The following is a 15334-nucleotide window of genomic DNA, read 5'->3' on the forward strand; positions in this document are numbered from 1 at the left end:
GATAGTAGTGGTAAGTTGTGTGTGGAGTCAGATGAGGTAGGGGAAGCGCTAAATGAATATTTTTCAACAGTATTCACTCTAGTTAACGACAATGTTGTCGAGGAGAATACTGAGATACAGGCTACTAGACTAGGTGGGATTGAGGTTCACAACGAAGAGGTATTAGAAATCCTTCAGAGGCTGAAGATAGATAAGTTCCCTGGGCAGGATGGGATTCATCCTCGGATCCTCTGGGAAGCCAGTGATGAGATTGCCGAGCCTTTGGCATTGATCTTTAACTCGTCATTGTCTACAGGAATAGTGCCAGATGACTGGAGGATAGCAAATGTGGTTCCCCTGTTCAAGAAGGGGAGTAGAGACAACCCTGGCAATTATAGACCAGTGAGCCTTACCTCAGTTGTTGGTAAAGTGTTGGAAAAGGTTATAAGGGATAGGATTTATAATCATCTAGAAAAGTATAAATTGATTAGGGATAGTCAGCATGGTTTTGTGAAGGGAAGGTCGCGCCTCACAAACCTTACTGAGTTCTTTGAGAAGGTGACCAAACAGGTAGATGAGAGTAAACCGGTTGATGTGGTGTATATGGATTTCAGCAAGGCGTTCGATAAGGTTCCCTACAATAGGCTATTGTACAAAATGTGGAGGAATGGAATTGTGGGAGATATAGCAGTTTGGATCGGAAATTGGCTTGCTGAAAGAAGACAGAAGGTGGTGGTTGATGGGAAATGTTCAACCTGGAGACCAGTTACTAGTGGTGTACCGCAAGGGTCGGTGTTGGGTCCACTGCTGTTTGTCATTTTTATAAATGACCTGGATGAGGGCATAGAAGGATGGGTTAGTAAATTTGCAGACGACACTAAGGTCGGTGGAGTTGTGGATAGTGATGAAGGACGCCGTAGGTTGCAGACAGACATAGATAAGCTGCAGAGCTGGGCTGAGAGTTGGCAAATGGAGTTTAATTCAGACAAGTGTGAGGTGATGCACTTTGGTAGGAGTAACCAGAAGGCAAAGTACTGGGCTAATGGTAAGATTCTTAGTGGTGTAGATGAGCAGAGAGATCTCGGTGTCCATGTACACAGATGCTTGAAAGTTGGCACCCAGGTTGACAGGGCTGTTAAGAAGGCATACAGTGTTTTAGCTTTTATTCATAGAAGGATCGAGTTCTGGAACCAAGAGGTTATGGTGAAGCTGTACAAAACTCTGGTGCGGCCGCACTTGGAGTATTGTGTCCAGTTCTGGTCACTGCATTATAAGAAGGATGTGGAAGCTTTGGAAAGGGTGCAGTGGAGATTTACTCGGATGTTGCCTGGTATGGAGGGAAGGTCTTATGAGGAAATGCTGGGCGACTTGAGGCTGCTTTCATTAGAGAGAAGAAGGTTGAGAGGTGACTTAATTGAAACATATAAAATAATCAGAGGGTTAGATAGGGTGGATAGGGAGAGCCTTTTTCCTAGGATGGTGACGGCGAGCACGAGGGGGCATAGCTTTAAATTGAGGGATGTGGAAGATATAGGTCAGATGTCAGAGGTAGTTTCTTTACTCAGAGAGTAGTGAGGGAATTGAACACTTTGCCTGCAACGGTAGTAGATTTGCCAAGTTTAGGTACATTTAAGTCGTCATTGGATAAGCATATGGACGTACATGGAATAGTGTAGGTTAGATGGGCTTGAGATCGGTATGACAGGTCGGCCCGACATGGAGGGCGAAGGTCCTGTACTGTGCTGTAGTGTTCTAGGTTCAATGTTCTCTCCAACTACCTGATCTGGTCCTACTCAGGACATCTGTCAGTCTTCTCTCCTTTGCAGTTTTGAAAATGGTTTTCTTTTAAAATGTATTACAAAACATGGGTTAAAGTAATAATTGCAAAGAACTGATCATTTCTTGTTGCAACATGCTACAGTTAAATAATATTTGCATATAGTTGTGACTCATGCATGAGGTTTCTTAAAGCAGTTATCACTCATTTGACTCAGAATTAGAATGAAACCAGCACAGTAGGTAGGGTGTGTGGGTGTCGGATTATTAATGTTTTCTGATGTGTTGTCATTTTAACCCCTGTAACAAACTAATCAACTGACTTTGATCCTTGTAGTTGTAAGCAGTGTTCTGTCAGAAATGTAGATTGAGGTTTAGGTTTATGTCACAAATTATTCATATGATTTGTTCAATTTAGCTATTGTGGTAATCTGCATAATCCAGTTCACATCGGCTGTAGTTCAGGTAATACAATAATTGTTGTACAAAATGACACACATCCCATCCCTACTGTCTGCAGATGACTTTCACAAAATGATATTTTTTGATCTCAGCAAGTTTTGCAGCTTGAGATTCTAAAAAAAACTGGTTATCAAAGTTCGCATGGGAACGTTGGACCAAAATGAAACAGACACTTAATTTTGTTATAGAATGTGCCATTAACACTGCATATAGATTTTACTCATTTCTTATTTCAAAATTCTTGTACATTTGGTGCAAGACTGAGGCATCTGCTGATCCTGCATATGTAAGAGGGAGAAAGTGGTTGTTAGTTACTCAGTGCTGGAAGGTCTGAATAAGTCCAAGCAATTTAAAGCATTTTTGCTGATTGTGGTCCAATTTACACATAATGTGATAGGGAGGATAAAGGAAGATTGTTGTAGTTGTTGGAGATTTATCATTTCAGCTTTAGAGCATCACTGCTGGAGTTTCTCAAGATAGTGTCCTCGGCCCAATTATCTTCAGATTGGGAGTAGAAAAATGACAGAGAAGCTAAATGATTGCTTTGTGTCTATTTTCAATGAGGAAAATCTAATTTCCCAGATTTCCAAGTAACTAACAACTACGAAGAATTGAAGGAATTTAGTGGACAGACAGTATTGGAGAAATTAATGGGGCTGAATGTTGATGAATACCCAGCGCCTGAAATTCTACATCCTAAGTTATTGAACGGGATGGCTGTAGAGATGGTCAATGCATTCGTGATTATCTCTCAGAATTCTTAAGGTTCTGGAAATGTTCTTGCTGATTGGAAGGTAGTATATGTCTCTCCAGTATTTAAGATGAGAGAAAACAAGGGACTACAGACCTGTTAGCCTTATGTTAGTAGCCGGGAAAATGCTGTAATCTATTATAAAGGGTGGAATTAAACGCACATGGATAATAAAGATCTAATTGGACATCTTCAGTGTGGACTTATGAATGGTAAATCATGTTTGACGAACTTGTTGCAATTTTTTTGAAGGTATTGCTGAAGAACTAAGAACTGATGGATGAAGTATGCTTACGTGTTCAGAAGCTTTTGATGAAATCACTGACAAGAAGCTGGTTAGAAAAATGAAAGCACATGGAATGAGTGGTAATGCAATGGCATGGATTGATGATTGGCTGACAAGGAAAGCAGCATAGGGATATATAAGTCACCCTTGTGTTGGCAGGCTGTAACTAGAGTACTACTTGAGGGTCCCAGCTGTTCACTAAATATATCAATAACTTGAAGTTCGGGACCGAGTGTAATACATCTAAATTTGTAGATGATACAAAGCTAAGTGGTATGTGTTGTGAGGAAGATGTAACGGGGCTCACAATGAATTCAGGTCATTCACTGAATGAACAAGAACGTAGCACGTGGAATGTAGTTAGAAAACTGAGATCATCTAATTTGGTAGGAAATGCAAATGCACTGATGGGCAGTGTACTTAAATGGTAAGTGGTCGGAAAGTAGAGATGTACAAAGCATCCTTTTCAGAAAACCACTGAAGGTTAAAATGCAGATGCAGCAAGCTATTGGAGAGGCTAATAGAATATCAGCCTTTATTGTTAGAAGGTTTGAGTACAGGAGCCATGAAGTCTTAGTTTATTAGTAAAGGAGGTTAATTGACTGCACCTGGAGTACTGTGTGCAGTTCTGTCTCCTTATTTCATTGAGATGGAGGGAGTGTAATGAAGGTTCACTAGATTTGTTCCCAGGATGGTGGGAGTGCCCTGTGCAGAGAGAATGGGCATACCTAGAGACTTCCAAAGATTGAAAGGTGATCTCACTGAAACTTACAAAATACTTCAGATTGGCACCATGGGCTTCAGATTGGTATCATGGGCTTCAGGTTGGTATGACAGGTCGGCACAACATTGAAGGCTGAAGGGCCTGTACTGTGCTGTAATGTTCTATGTACTTAAACGGATAGACAGGATTGCGGTAAGGTGCTCCCACTGGTGAGGGAGCCTAGCACCAGGAAGCACAATGTTAAAATAAAAAAAGAATGCCATTTAACTCTGAGGTGAGAATTTATTTATTCAGCGATCCTTTGAAATTCTCTATGATTGTAGAAGTTCAGTTTTTCAGCATGTTTAGAATAGAAATTGATAAATATCTGATTACTAATGGTGGATAGGGATTTGGGGAGTGGGTGGATAAAAGGGAATAAACTACTTGATCAGCCATGATGTTATCGAATGGCAAAGCAGGTTTGATGGCCTGAATGGCTGACTCCTGTTCCTATGCTTCATCCATGATCAAGTTTCCATTAGTAGGTTAGAAGTGAGGATGTTGATTGATGATGCAAAATGTTCAGCAACATTCGCAACTCCTCCGAATACTGAAGCAGTCCATGTCCAAATGCAGCAAGGCCTGGGCAATACCAGGCATCGGCTTACACGTTGCAAGTAAGATTTGTGCCACTCAAGTGTTCAGCTAGAGACTGTTATTGAAAAGAGAGAATCTAACCTTTATCCCTTGATCTTCACTAAATACCTCAGAATGAACATCGTGGATGCTACTGTTCACTACAGACTGAACTGGACTAACCTTATAAATATTGTGGCTATGAGAGAGACAATCTAACCATTCTCTCTTGGTCATTCAGTGACATCACTAATACTGAATCCCTCACTGTCAGCGCTATTGATCAGAAACTGAACTGGACTAGCCAGATAAATAAGGGGGCGACAAAAACAGGTCAGAGGCTAGGAGTACAGCAGTGAGGAACTCACCTCCTGACTCCCCAGAGTCTGTCCACCATCTACAAAGCACAAATCAGGAGTGTGATGGAATACTCCCCACTTGCCTGGATGGGTGCAACTCCAACAACACTCATGAAGCTTGAAACCATCCAGGACAAAGCAGCCCGCTTGATTTGCACCACATCCCTTCCCACCACCACCACAGATGCTCAGTAGCACTAATATGTACTATATACAAGATGCACTTCAGAAAGTCTTATCCTCATGTTGAATAGAATAAAGTGGAAAAATGGTGTAGCACTTTGTCATTATATAATCAACTGAGGCCAGAAGCTGCATTTTGCCTAATCTGTTCACTTTTTGTATTTTGACATAGATACCATCAGATTGGAATAACCCTTCTTTTAGGTACCATGTTGGTATTAAAAATGCCTTTGAACTGTATCCCACTGCCCTCAAGGAGAGAATTCAGGTAAGGACCTGTCAGTTAAAAAACACTAAACTTGCCAGTTCTCGCATGCGCTCCTTCTTGCTCTGGCTTGCACTGTGACAGCCGTGCATGTGTGCGGGCTCACTCACACTCTCCCACTTGCGCCCTGTCTCTCGCGTGCAGTCCCTCACTCCCCTGCGGTCTCGTGTGCGCGTGCACACGTGCTGTTCTATGTAGAAACACATCTGACTACTTCAGTAAGATGGTTGTTTCACAATTTCTATCTTTATGTGTTTGCTCATTGCAATATTGGCGACCTATAAAAGTAAATCTTGATCAAGGATTCTCTGGGATGCATCCCTTCCTATCCTGAACAATAATAGAGTTGTATAGCAAGGAAATAGACCCTTTGGTCCAACTATCCATGCTTACTAAGTTTCCCAAACTAAACTAATCCTACTTGCCTGCATTTGGCCCACATCCAGATGCCCCTTCCGGATGGCATGGTGGCTCAGTGATCAGCAGTTCGGCATCACAGTGCCACGGACCTGGGTTCAATTCCGGCCTCAGGTTGTTTGGAGATTGCACATTCTCCCCATGCTTGTGTGGCTTTCCTCCGGGTGATCCAGTTTTCTTCCACAGTCCAAAGATGCATCGGTTGTGTGGATTAGCTACGGGAATTGCAGGGTTACAGGCAAAGAGAAGGGGCATGAGTCTGGGAAAAATGCTCTGTGGATAGCCAATGTGGACTTGTTGGGTTGAATGGCCTGTCTACACACTGTAGGGATTCAATGACCCAATTCAATGATAAATCTTTCCTGTTCATGTACCTGTCCAAGTGTCTTCTAAATGTTGTAACTACCTGCATCGACTACTCTGAAGAACTTTAGAGGACTGCAACATAGAAGAGGAACATTCATTGGGCAATAGTTATCCTATTTTGTCATTTTCCTCAGACTTTTATTTTTCTCAATTTGTTCTACTTTGTTTGTAAACAGCAAGAGAGACGGGAGAAGCAGTGGGACCCTTTACATCGAGTTGCTGTGGCAGAAGCTCACCGACGTCTGAATGACTTCAACAAGAACAACACAAACCCATCTCAGGTACCGGTTGCTGTGTAGTCATAAGCAGCAGGAGCAGCAATAGGTCATTTGCTTCATTAAGCCTATAGAGGGAAAGGATATGGAGCCACACCGGGGTAGGCTCAGTTTGTTTTATATCAAAACAAAGGATACATGATCCAAGATAATAAAATGTGAGGCTGGATGAACACAGCAGGCCCAGCAGCATCCCAGGAGCACAAAAGCTGACGTTTCGGGCCTAGACCCTTCATCAGAGAGGGGGATGGGGTGAGGGTTCTGGAATAAATAGGGAGAGAGGGGGAGGCGGACCGAAGATAGAGAGAAAAGAAGATAGGTGGAGAGGAGAGTATAGGTGGGGAGGTAGGGAGGGGATAGGTCAGTCCAGGGAACATGGACAGGTCAAGGAGGTGGGATGAGGTGGTAGGTAGGAGATGGAGGTGCGGCTTGGGGTGGGAGGAAGGGATGGGTGAGAGGAACAGGTTAGGGAGGCAGAGACAGGTTGGACTGGTTTTGGGATGCAGTGGGTGGAGGGGAAGAGCTGGGCTGGTTGTGTGGTGCAGTGGGGGGAGGGGACGAACTGGGCTGGTTTTGGGATGCGGTGGGGGAAGGGGAGATTTTGAAGCTGGTAAAGCCCACATTGATACCATTAGGCTGCAGGTTGCCCAAGCGGAATATGAGTTGCTGTTCCTGCAACCTTCAGGTGGCATCATTGTGGCACTGCAGGAGGCCCATGATGGACATGCCATCTAAAGAATGGGAGGGGGAGTGGAAATGGTTCGCGACTGGGAGGTGCAGTTGTTTATGGCGAACCGAGCGGAAGTTTTCTGCAAAGCGGTCCCCAAGCCTCCGCTTGGTTTCCCCAATGTAGAGAAAGCCACACCGGGTACAATGGATGCAGTATACCACATTGGCAGATGTGCAGGTGAACCTCTGCTTAATATGGAAAGTCATCTTGGGGCCTGGGAGAGGGGAGAGGGGTGAGGGAGGAGGTGTGGAGGCAAGTGTAGCGGTTGCAGGGGAAGGTGCCGGGTGTGGTGGGGTTGGAGGGCAGTGTGGAGTGAACAAGGGAGTCACGGAGAGAGTGGTCTCTCCGGAAAGCAGACAAGGGCCGGGATGGAGAAATGTCTTGGGTGATGGGGTCGGATTGTAGATGGCAGAAGTGTCGGAGGGTGATGCGTTGTATCCGGAGGTTGGTGGGGTGGTATGTGAGAACGATGGGGATCCTCTATGGGCGGTTGTGGTGGGGGCGGGGTGTGAGGGATGTGTTGCGGGAAATGCCGGAGACGCGGTCAAGGGCGTTCTTGACCACTGTTGGGGGCAAGTTGCGGTCCTTGAAGAACTTGGACATCTGGGATGTGCGGAAGTGGAATGCCTCATCGTGGGAGCAGATGCGGCGGAGGCGGAGGAATTGGGAATAGGGGATGGAATTTTTGCAGGAGGGTGAGTGGGAGGAGGTGTATTCTAGGTAGCTGTGGGAGTCGGTGGGCTTGAAATGGACATCAGTTACAAGCTGGTTGCCTGTGATGAAGCCTGAGAGGTCCAGGAAGGTGAGGGATGTGCTGGAGATGGCCCAGGTGAACTGAAGGTTGGGGTGGAAGGTGTTGGTGTTTGCGGTTGCAGCGGAAGGTGCCGGGTGTGGCGGGGTTGGAGGGCAACAAATGCTACACTTGCCCCCATACCTCCTCTCTCACCCCTATCCTAGGCCCCAAGATGACTTTCCATATTAAGCAGAGGTTCACCTGCACATCTGCCAATGTGGTATACTGTATCCACTGTACCCAGTGTGGCTTCCTCTACATTGGGGAAACCAAGTGGAGGCTTGGGGACCGCTTTGCAGAACATCTCCGCTCGGTTCGCAATAAACAACTGCACCTCCCAGTCACAAACCATTTCCACTCCCCCTCCCATTCTTTAGATGACATGTCCATCATGGGCCTCCTGCAGTGCCACAATGATGCCACCCGAAGGTTGCAGGAACAGCAACTCATATTCCGCTTGGGAACCCTGCAGCCCAATGGTATCAATGTGGACTTCACCAGCTTCAAAATCTCTCCTTCCCCCACCGCATCCCAAAACCAGCCCAGTTCGTCCCCTCCCCCCACTGCACCACACAACCAGCCCAACTCTTCCCCTCCCCCCACTGCATCCCAAAACCAGCCCAGCCTGTCTCTGCCTCCCTAACCTGTTCTTCCTCTCACCCATCTCCTCCTCCCACCCCAAGACGTACCTCCATTTCCTGCCTACTAACCTCATCCCACCTCCTTGACCTGTCCGTCTTCCCTGGACTGACCTATCCCCTCCCTACCTCCCCACCTATACTCTCCTCTCCACCTATCTTCTTTTCTCTCCATCTTCAGTCCGCCTCCCCCTCTCTCCCTATTTATTCCAGAACCCTCACCCCATCCCCCTCTCTGATGAAGGGTCTAGGCCTGAAACGTCAGCTTTTGTGCTCCTGGGATGCTGCTGGGCCTGCTGTGTTCATCCAGCCGCACATTTTATTGTCTTGGATTCTCCAGCATCTGCAGTTCCCATTATCACTGATACATGATCCAGCTCTTTCAACATTTGCTCCCAGTTTGTTCTTGTGTTGGAGACACGTAGGAAGTAAAATAAGTCATGAAATCTTATTAAACCAATTGACAAAAGAATCTGAGTGAAATTATATTTGATTTCAATACAACAAATTGGTGTTATCTGGAATGCTCTGCCTGTAGGGTTTCTTGGTATTACTGGCTGGGCCAGCATTTATTGGCAGTTCCTAATTGCCTGTAGCAGGTGATGGTGAGCAGTGCATCTTCTAGATGATGCATACTGCTGCCACTACGTTGAACGATGATGCTAAATACCTCTCCAAGTATATTTCTGAGAGGGAGAGGAAAAGTGAAAGGTGAAAAATCATCCATGGCTCAATAAAGAAGTCAAGATTAACATCCTAGAAAACTAGGGCATATGGTACTGCAAGCATTAGTGGCACTCTGGACGATTCAGAGAGTTTTAAGTGTCAGAAAAGGGTTACTAAAACAAAATGAATAGAACTAAGATGAACTATGTAAGTAAACTAGTAGAAAACATCCGCATTTATACTAGAAATTTTTATAAATTTATAAAAAGGAAAAGATTAGTGAAAGTAAACGTTGGTCCTTTAGACGACCAAAATGCTGAGGTAATAATGGGAAACTCAAAACTGGCAGAGGCACTAAACCAATATTGTGTCTCTGTTTTCACAGTTGAAGATAATAATTTCTTCTGAAAAACTGAAGTTACTACAGAGGAACTCTGTGAAATTGCTATAAGTGTTGGGAGAAGGTATTAAATAAACTGATGCTGTTAAAGGCAGAAGAGCCCCCAGGGCCTAATGGCCTGCCCTCTAGAGTATTAAAGGAGGTAGCAGCAGAGATATTTGTCCACTTTTGATTTGCTTACTTGAGCAAGGATTTGGTGATGCTGGAGGCAGTTGAAAGGAGCTTCACCAGATTGATTCCAGAGATGAAAGGGCTGTCGTACAAGGAGTGGTTGAATAGCTTGGGCTCGTACTTGCTGAAGCCCAGAAGAATAAGGGAAGGGGTCTGATTGAGGTATATAAAATGCTAAAGGGTATTGACAAGGTGGATGTTGAACAGATGTTCTTCATTTTTGGACAGTCTTGAACGTGTGGTCCTTGATGTAGAGTGAGAGGAAGTAAATTCAAAACTGAAATGAGGAGAAACTATTTCCCTTAGAAGATTGTGAATCTGTGGAATTCACTGCCCTAGAGTAAAGTAAAGGCAGGATCAATAAATAGTTTCAAGAAAGAAATAGATCTGTTTCTGATGAAAAGTAGGATGAAAGGTTATGAGTAGCAGGTGACAAAGTGGAGTTGAGACCAGGATAGGATCAGCCATGATCATATTAGATGGCACAGTGGGCTTGATGGGCTGGATGACCCAGTCCTGCTCCTATTTCCTATATTCCGGTGTAATACTTGGATATCCCTTCCAAAGAGTGTGACCCTGAATGTTGTCCTTCTGTGCAGTAATTTGATCCCAGCTGTGGAGAGAATTTTTCCAGGTTTGGTTGATGTGTTCAATATTTCACACCATAAACATACGTAAAGAAAGAAAAAGTCTTTGCTTTCCCAACGCCCCCTCTTTGGGTTGAATCATGTAGCAGTGTGGAGATATTGCTGGCAATCACTTCAGCTATAGGTAATTAAGTACTTTTTATTTCCCATTTTCATCCGGCCTGTACGCAGATCCTGCCTGCCCCCATACAAAATATATGCTGGCAGTATTACAGTGTGTTGAGGAGAGAACACACATTGGAGCCAGTTACTGCTATTTATATGCAAAAATTGCAGACATGTTGCATAGCAGAATCATCAAGAGTGTTTAATGTGCCAAAGATTTCAAAGACAAATGCTGTTTCTTTCAGCATGTTTCTCCCTGCAACGACTCCTTACACATTTAATCTATACCATTTGCAAGAGTGATGTAACAGATGTCACCTGGTGAAATTAGCAGCATTTAAACAGTTGTTCTCTTTTACATGACTAACTCAGTCATCTCTCTTCGTGTATGCAGAGGAGTTTCTGAACTGTGGGTGAGATTAAAGCAGGCATTATGTTTGGCTTTCTTTGCTTGGACGTAAACTTTGCAATTGGCACACATGTGCAAACTTACGTTTTGTTACAAATGCCATTCTATGAGCTGGCAGTGGAAGTGTTTGATATCACAGTGAGGCTTATTCAAGCTGTTGGCTCCATCTGTTGTACAGCAGTGACTACAAGTTGGTTGTGGAACCTTGTGTAGGATGTACATTTATCACTGGAACCGGTGGATTTCTGTTGTGCCATCAATTTAATGCCTGATCTATCCCAAAATTGAGCCCGCTCAGGACTAATTCATAGATGTAAAGACAGAATTAAGCTACAGTTAATAAATCAGTTAGTCATGAAGCAGAACTGAATGTGGCACTTCATTCGATTAAATAATTACAAACTTAATCATTGAGCAAGGATTTTAGAATTTCGAACATGTCTTGAGGTTGAATCCAACCCATCCTAGAATTTTGCTGTACAGATTGTGCATTATTTTGATTTACTGAATTCACCTAGGTCTTTGATTTTAAATGTGAACACCTTTTTTAAACTGGATAGTCAGCCAAGATTATGTGGCCAAGTCTCTAGACCTGACAACATTCTGACTCACTGACTTCTTTCTGATGCCTGAGCCTCCTTTTCAAGACAGTAAATATATCCAAACAACATCTTAACTCCCTTCATTCTAAATCACACCCAAATCCTCATTTCTTTACATCATAGACTTTTCTTAGGGGGCAGGATAGCTCTGTTGGCTAGACAACTGTTTTGCGATGCAGAGTGACGCCAACAGCTTGGGTTCATTCCCCCCTCTGGCTGAGGTCACCATGTGGTATGGTAATATTTCAGATGAAACTCATCACCAATCATCTCTCTAACAAGAGAGCAGCCCTATGGGTTGTCAGAGACAATGGTGACTTTTCTATAATAAATTTTATATCGGTTAACCTTTAGCACTTTTGTTGCATTAAATGGTAATTATTCTTGGATCTGGTCAAGGATTAGGCCTCTGTGACTCCTCAGTTTCTCAATACAGTTAGTCCTCTAACACAATGATGAAAAGATTGTAACTGGGCTGTTCCTTCTGTGATCTGGACTTGCTTAATACTTAGGGGTAGGTGACGGGCAATGTTAACACAATGTTAATGTATCCCCATTTCCCTTCTGGTTCCTTTACCAACTGCCTGAATCTCAAATTTGTGACTTTCGAGTACTCACCCATTTACCTATGACGAGACAGTCATACCTCACTTATTCTTTCAAAATTTTTCATAATTCTGAACAATTTATTACTATCTTGTCCTAATCTCCTGTTTTTCCTATCTTTTCCTGTCCTATGGGAAGCAATCCCATCTCTTTCAGTCTTCATACTCGCTGAAGTTCCTGATATCATTCCACAGTGGGTAGGGGAAACTTTCCTTCGCTCTTTAATTGATTGATTTATTGCACCGAAATACAGTGAAAAGCTTTGTTTATAAGCAGCACAGGTAGATCGCAGCCTGAAAAGGATGTACAGATCACAAAAAGACTTAAAGGCATACAGGTTACATTATTTGAGGTTAGAGTCCACTCAACAGTCTGATAACGGCCGGAAGGAAACTATTTCTAAACCTGCTCGTGCATGTGTTTGGGCTTCTATATCTATTACCTGATGGAAGACATTGTAGGAGGGCATTGCCAGGGTGTGATAAATCTTTGATGATGTTAGCTGCCTTTCCGCGGCAGTGAGCCGTGGATGGAAGGTTTGCTTTCATGATGGTCTGAACTGCGCACACCGCCTTCTGTAGTTTCTTACAGAATGGCATTTGCCATACCAGTCCGCTATGCACCCAGACAGCATACTTTCAATGGTGCATCTGTAGAAGTTGATGTGGATCTTATGGATATGCTAAATTTCCTGAGACGCCTGAGGAAGAAGAAGCATTGTTGTGCCTTCTTGACTGTCGCATCTATGTGCGAAGACCAGGATAGGTCATCAGTTATTGTCACTCTGAGTAACGACGCAATCTACCCTCTCAGTCTCAGTTCTCTTAATGTAGATGGGGGCGTGTTCTCCTCCTTTCTTTCTGAAGTCAATGATCAGTTCTTCAGTTTTGCCAACACTGAAAGAGAGATTGTTCTCATTGCACCATGTCACCAAGCCCTCGATCTTCCTTTGTATTTTGACTCATTGGTGTTCGATAAGGTGTTAACATTGTTTTCTTTCAACTGAACTTTCCAACAGGAAGAGAAATTGGTATTGGAAGATCTTCAGTGCCAAGTTGATCAGTTGGATCTTTTGGAGAAGAAATACTCTGACCTTGGGCCTGTCTATGATTGCTTGGTTTGGCATGATGGAAAGACTTGGAGGTAAATTTAGTGTCACTCTTTCAGCTTTGGATATAATGGATAACAAATTTTACCTGTGATAATTTCTGACAGATAGTTAACCACCTAAGATCAATTGCGATTTTTTAAAAAGTGAGCCTACGTCATAATGAAAAATGTATTGACATTTTACTTAAGCAATGACATGGAAGAATCAATTCTTTCTTTACTTATAAAATACACAGTGACGGTCAGTTCCAATGTGCATCTGATGATGATTGCAACGAAGTGCAGAAATTGATTTGGAAGCAAAGTCAGCCTTTGTGTATTATTGAAATAATCTAGCTGCAGTTCCAAAAGGAGGCAGGAACTGTATGAAATGTTGTGACTGCTTATTAAATCGTTGCTCTGTAAAGTTGTGCGGAGTTAGGGTGAGGGCCAGAATGGGACTGGAACTAGGAATGTTACATACACTCCATGAAGAGACAGGTGGGGCCTGTGCGGGCACCCATGGGCACCCTTCTCTGATCTGAAGAAAAGGAGAAAGTTAAAAGTGAAATTGTTGAGGGTAAGGATGAACTCAGCCAAGCCGAGGAGGCTGGTGGTGGTTGGAGATGGTTCAGGCCTTTGCTCCGTGAAGAAGCGGCGAGCTGTAAGATCGTTGTGGTTGGGGATGGATGTGTAAAGGGATTGCACATTCATGGTAAAGAGGCGGTGGCTGGGACCTGCAAACATCAAATTCTGAAACTGGCGTAAATTATCAGAGGAATCACGGATGTACATGGGCAGGGGAGAAAAGACTGAATCAAGGTACAAAGAGATGAGCTCTGTGAGGCATGAACTTGCTTAAAAAACAATGGGTCTGTCCGAGCAGTCCTGGTCCCATCTGAGAGCTGGCGCTCAGCCTTTGCAAAGTAGAGGTCAGTATGCCTGGCTGTGACTGCATCACCCTTATCGGCAGTCTCAATAACAAAGTCAGACTTGGATCTAAGTGGATTGCAGTCAGTTCGAAGGGAGATGGGTTAGATTGGGTGAGGGAGGTGGAGAACTTGAGGCAACAACTGTCATGTCGACAGTTCTCAATGAAGAGATCCCGTGCAGGTAAGAGGTCAGAGGGACAGGTCCAGGTGGAGGGAGAGTGTGTGAACTCTGCAAAAGGTCCTGTGGGACAGAGAGTGTTTCTGGGTTTGCCAGGTTTGAGCTTCAACCGTAGCTGTCAGATACCTCCTCCTGTCTTCCCCTGGATAATGATCTCCACCCTGGCCTAGCAGACCATTGTATCAACTCCAGAAACCGATCATATTTCATCTGGTCATCTTCCCAGCACTGCCTCCAAGATGGTAGTCCCCCCAGACCTGCACAGCTTACTTCTACCTCCTTCCAAAAATCCACAAACAGGACATGTCATTCAGATAATCTTCACCTCCCCTTCACTGCCTTGTTTTTCCCCATAACCCCTGATGTCCTTCATGTTTAACTATCTGCTTGTCTTGGCCTTAAATATACTCATAAAAACAGAGGAAGTGCTGGAGAGACTCAGCAGATCTACTATGGGAACAGAATCCTTGCGCATATTAAAGGCTGAATTCAAGAGATTCTAGGTTAGGATTACAGGGAAAATTCAGGAAAGTGGACACAAAGAATGTTGGATCAGCTGTAACCCTGTTAAATGGAGGACTGTCTGGGCAGACCCTTTGAGTCAGTCTGCTTCTGCCTCACAGAGCTCATCTCTTCCTACCTTGACTCAGTCTTCTCTTCCCCTGGTCCAATCCCTACCCATGTACATCCATGATTCCTGTGACGCTTTAAGCTAGTTTTGGAATTTGCAGTTTGCAGGTTCCAACCACTGCCTGTTTACTGCGGATGTACAATCCGTTTACACATCCATTCCCCACCAGGAGGGTCTCAGGCCGCTCCGCTTCTTCCTGGAGCAAAGGCTTGAACCATCCCCACCCACCACCCTCCTCGACTTGGCAGAACTCATCCTCACCCTCAACAACTTCTC

The 15334-nt window shown here is 44.2% G+C and overlaps 1 protein-coding gene across 1 annotated transcript in view; it reads left to right on the plus strand.

The window, feature by feature from the left end:
- The window catches only part of LOC125458958 (tripeptidyl-peptidase 2-like), a 144236-nt gene that overhangs the window by 18826 nt on the left and 110076 nt on the right, over window positions 1–15334 (plus strand). Inside the window, exons 3-5 of the mRNA XM_059651318.1 lie at window positions 5311–5406; window positions 6363–6467; window positions 13247–13371. Coding sequence (XP_059507301.1) covers window positions 5311–5406; window positions 6363–6467; window positions 13247–13371 — 326 coding nt within the window. The remainder of the gene's footprint in view (window positions 1–5310; window positions 5407–6362; window positions 6468–13246; window positions 13372–15334) is intronic.

Source organism: Stegostoma tigrinum, chromosome 15 (assembly GCF_030684315.1).
Source record: "Stegostoma tigrinum isolate sSteTig4 chromosome 15, sSteTig4.hap1, whole genome shotgun sequence".
In the NCBI taxonomy this organism is placed as follows: Eukaryota; Metazoa; Chordata; class Chondrichthyes; order Orectolobiformes; family Stegostomatidae; genus Stegostoma; species Stegostoma tigrinum.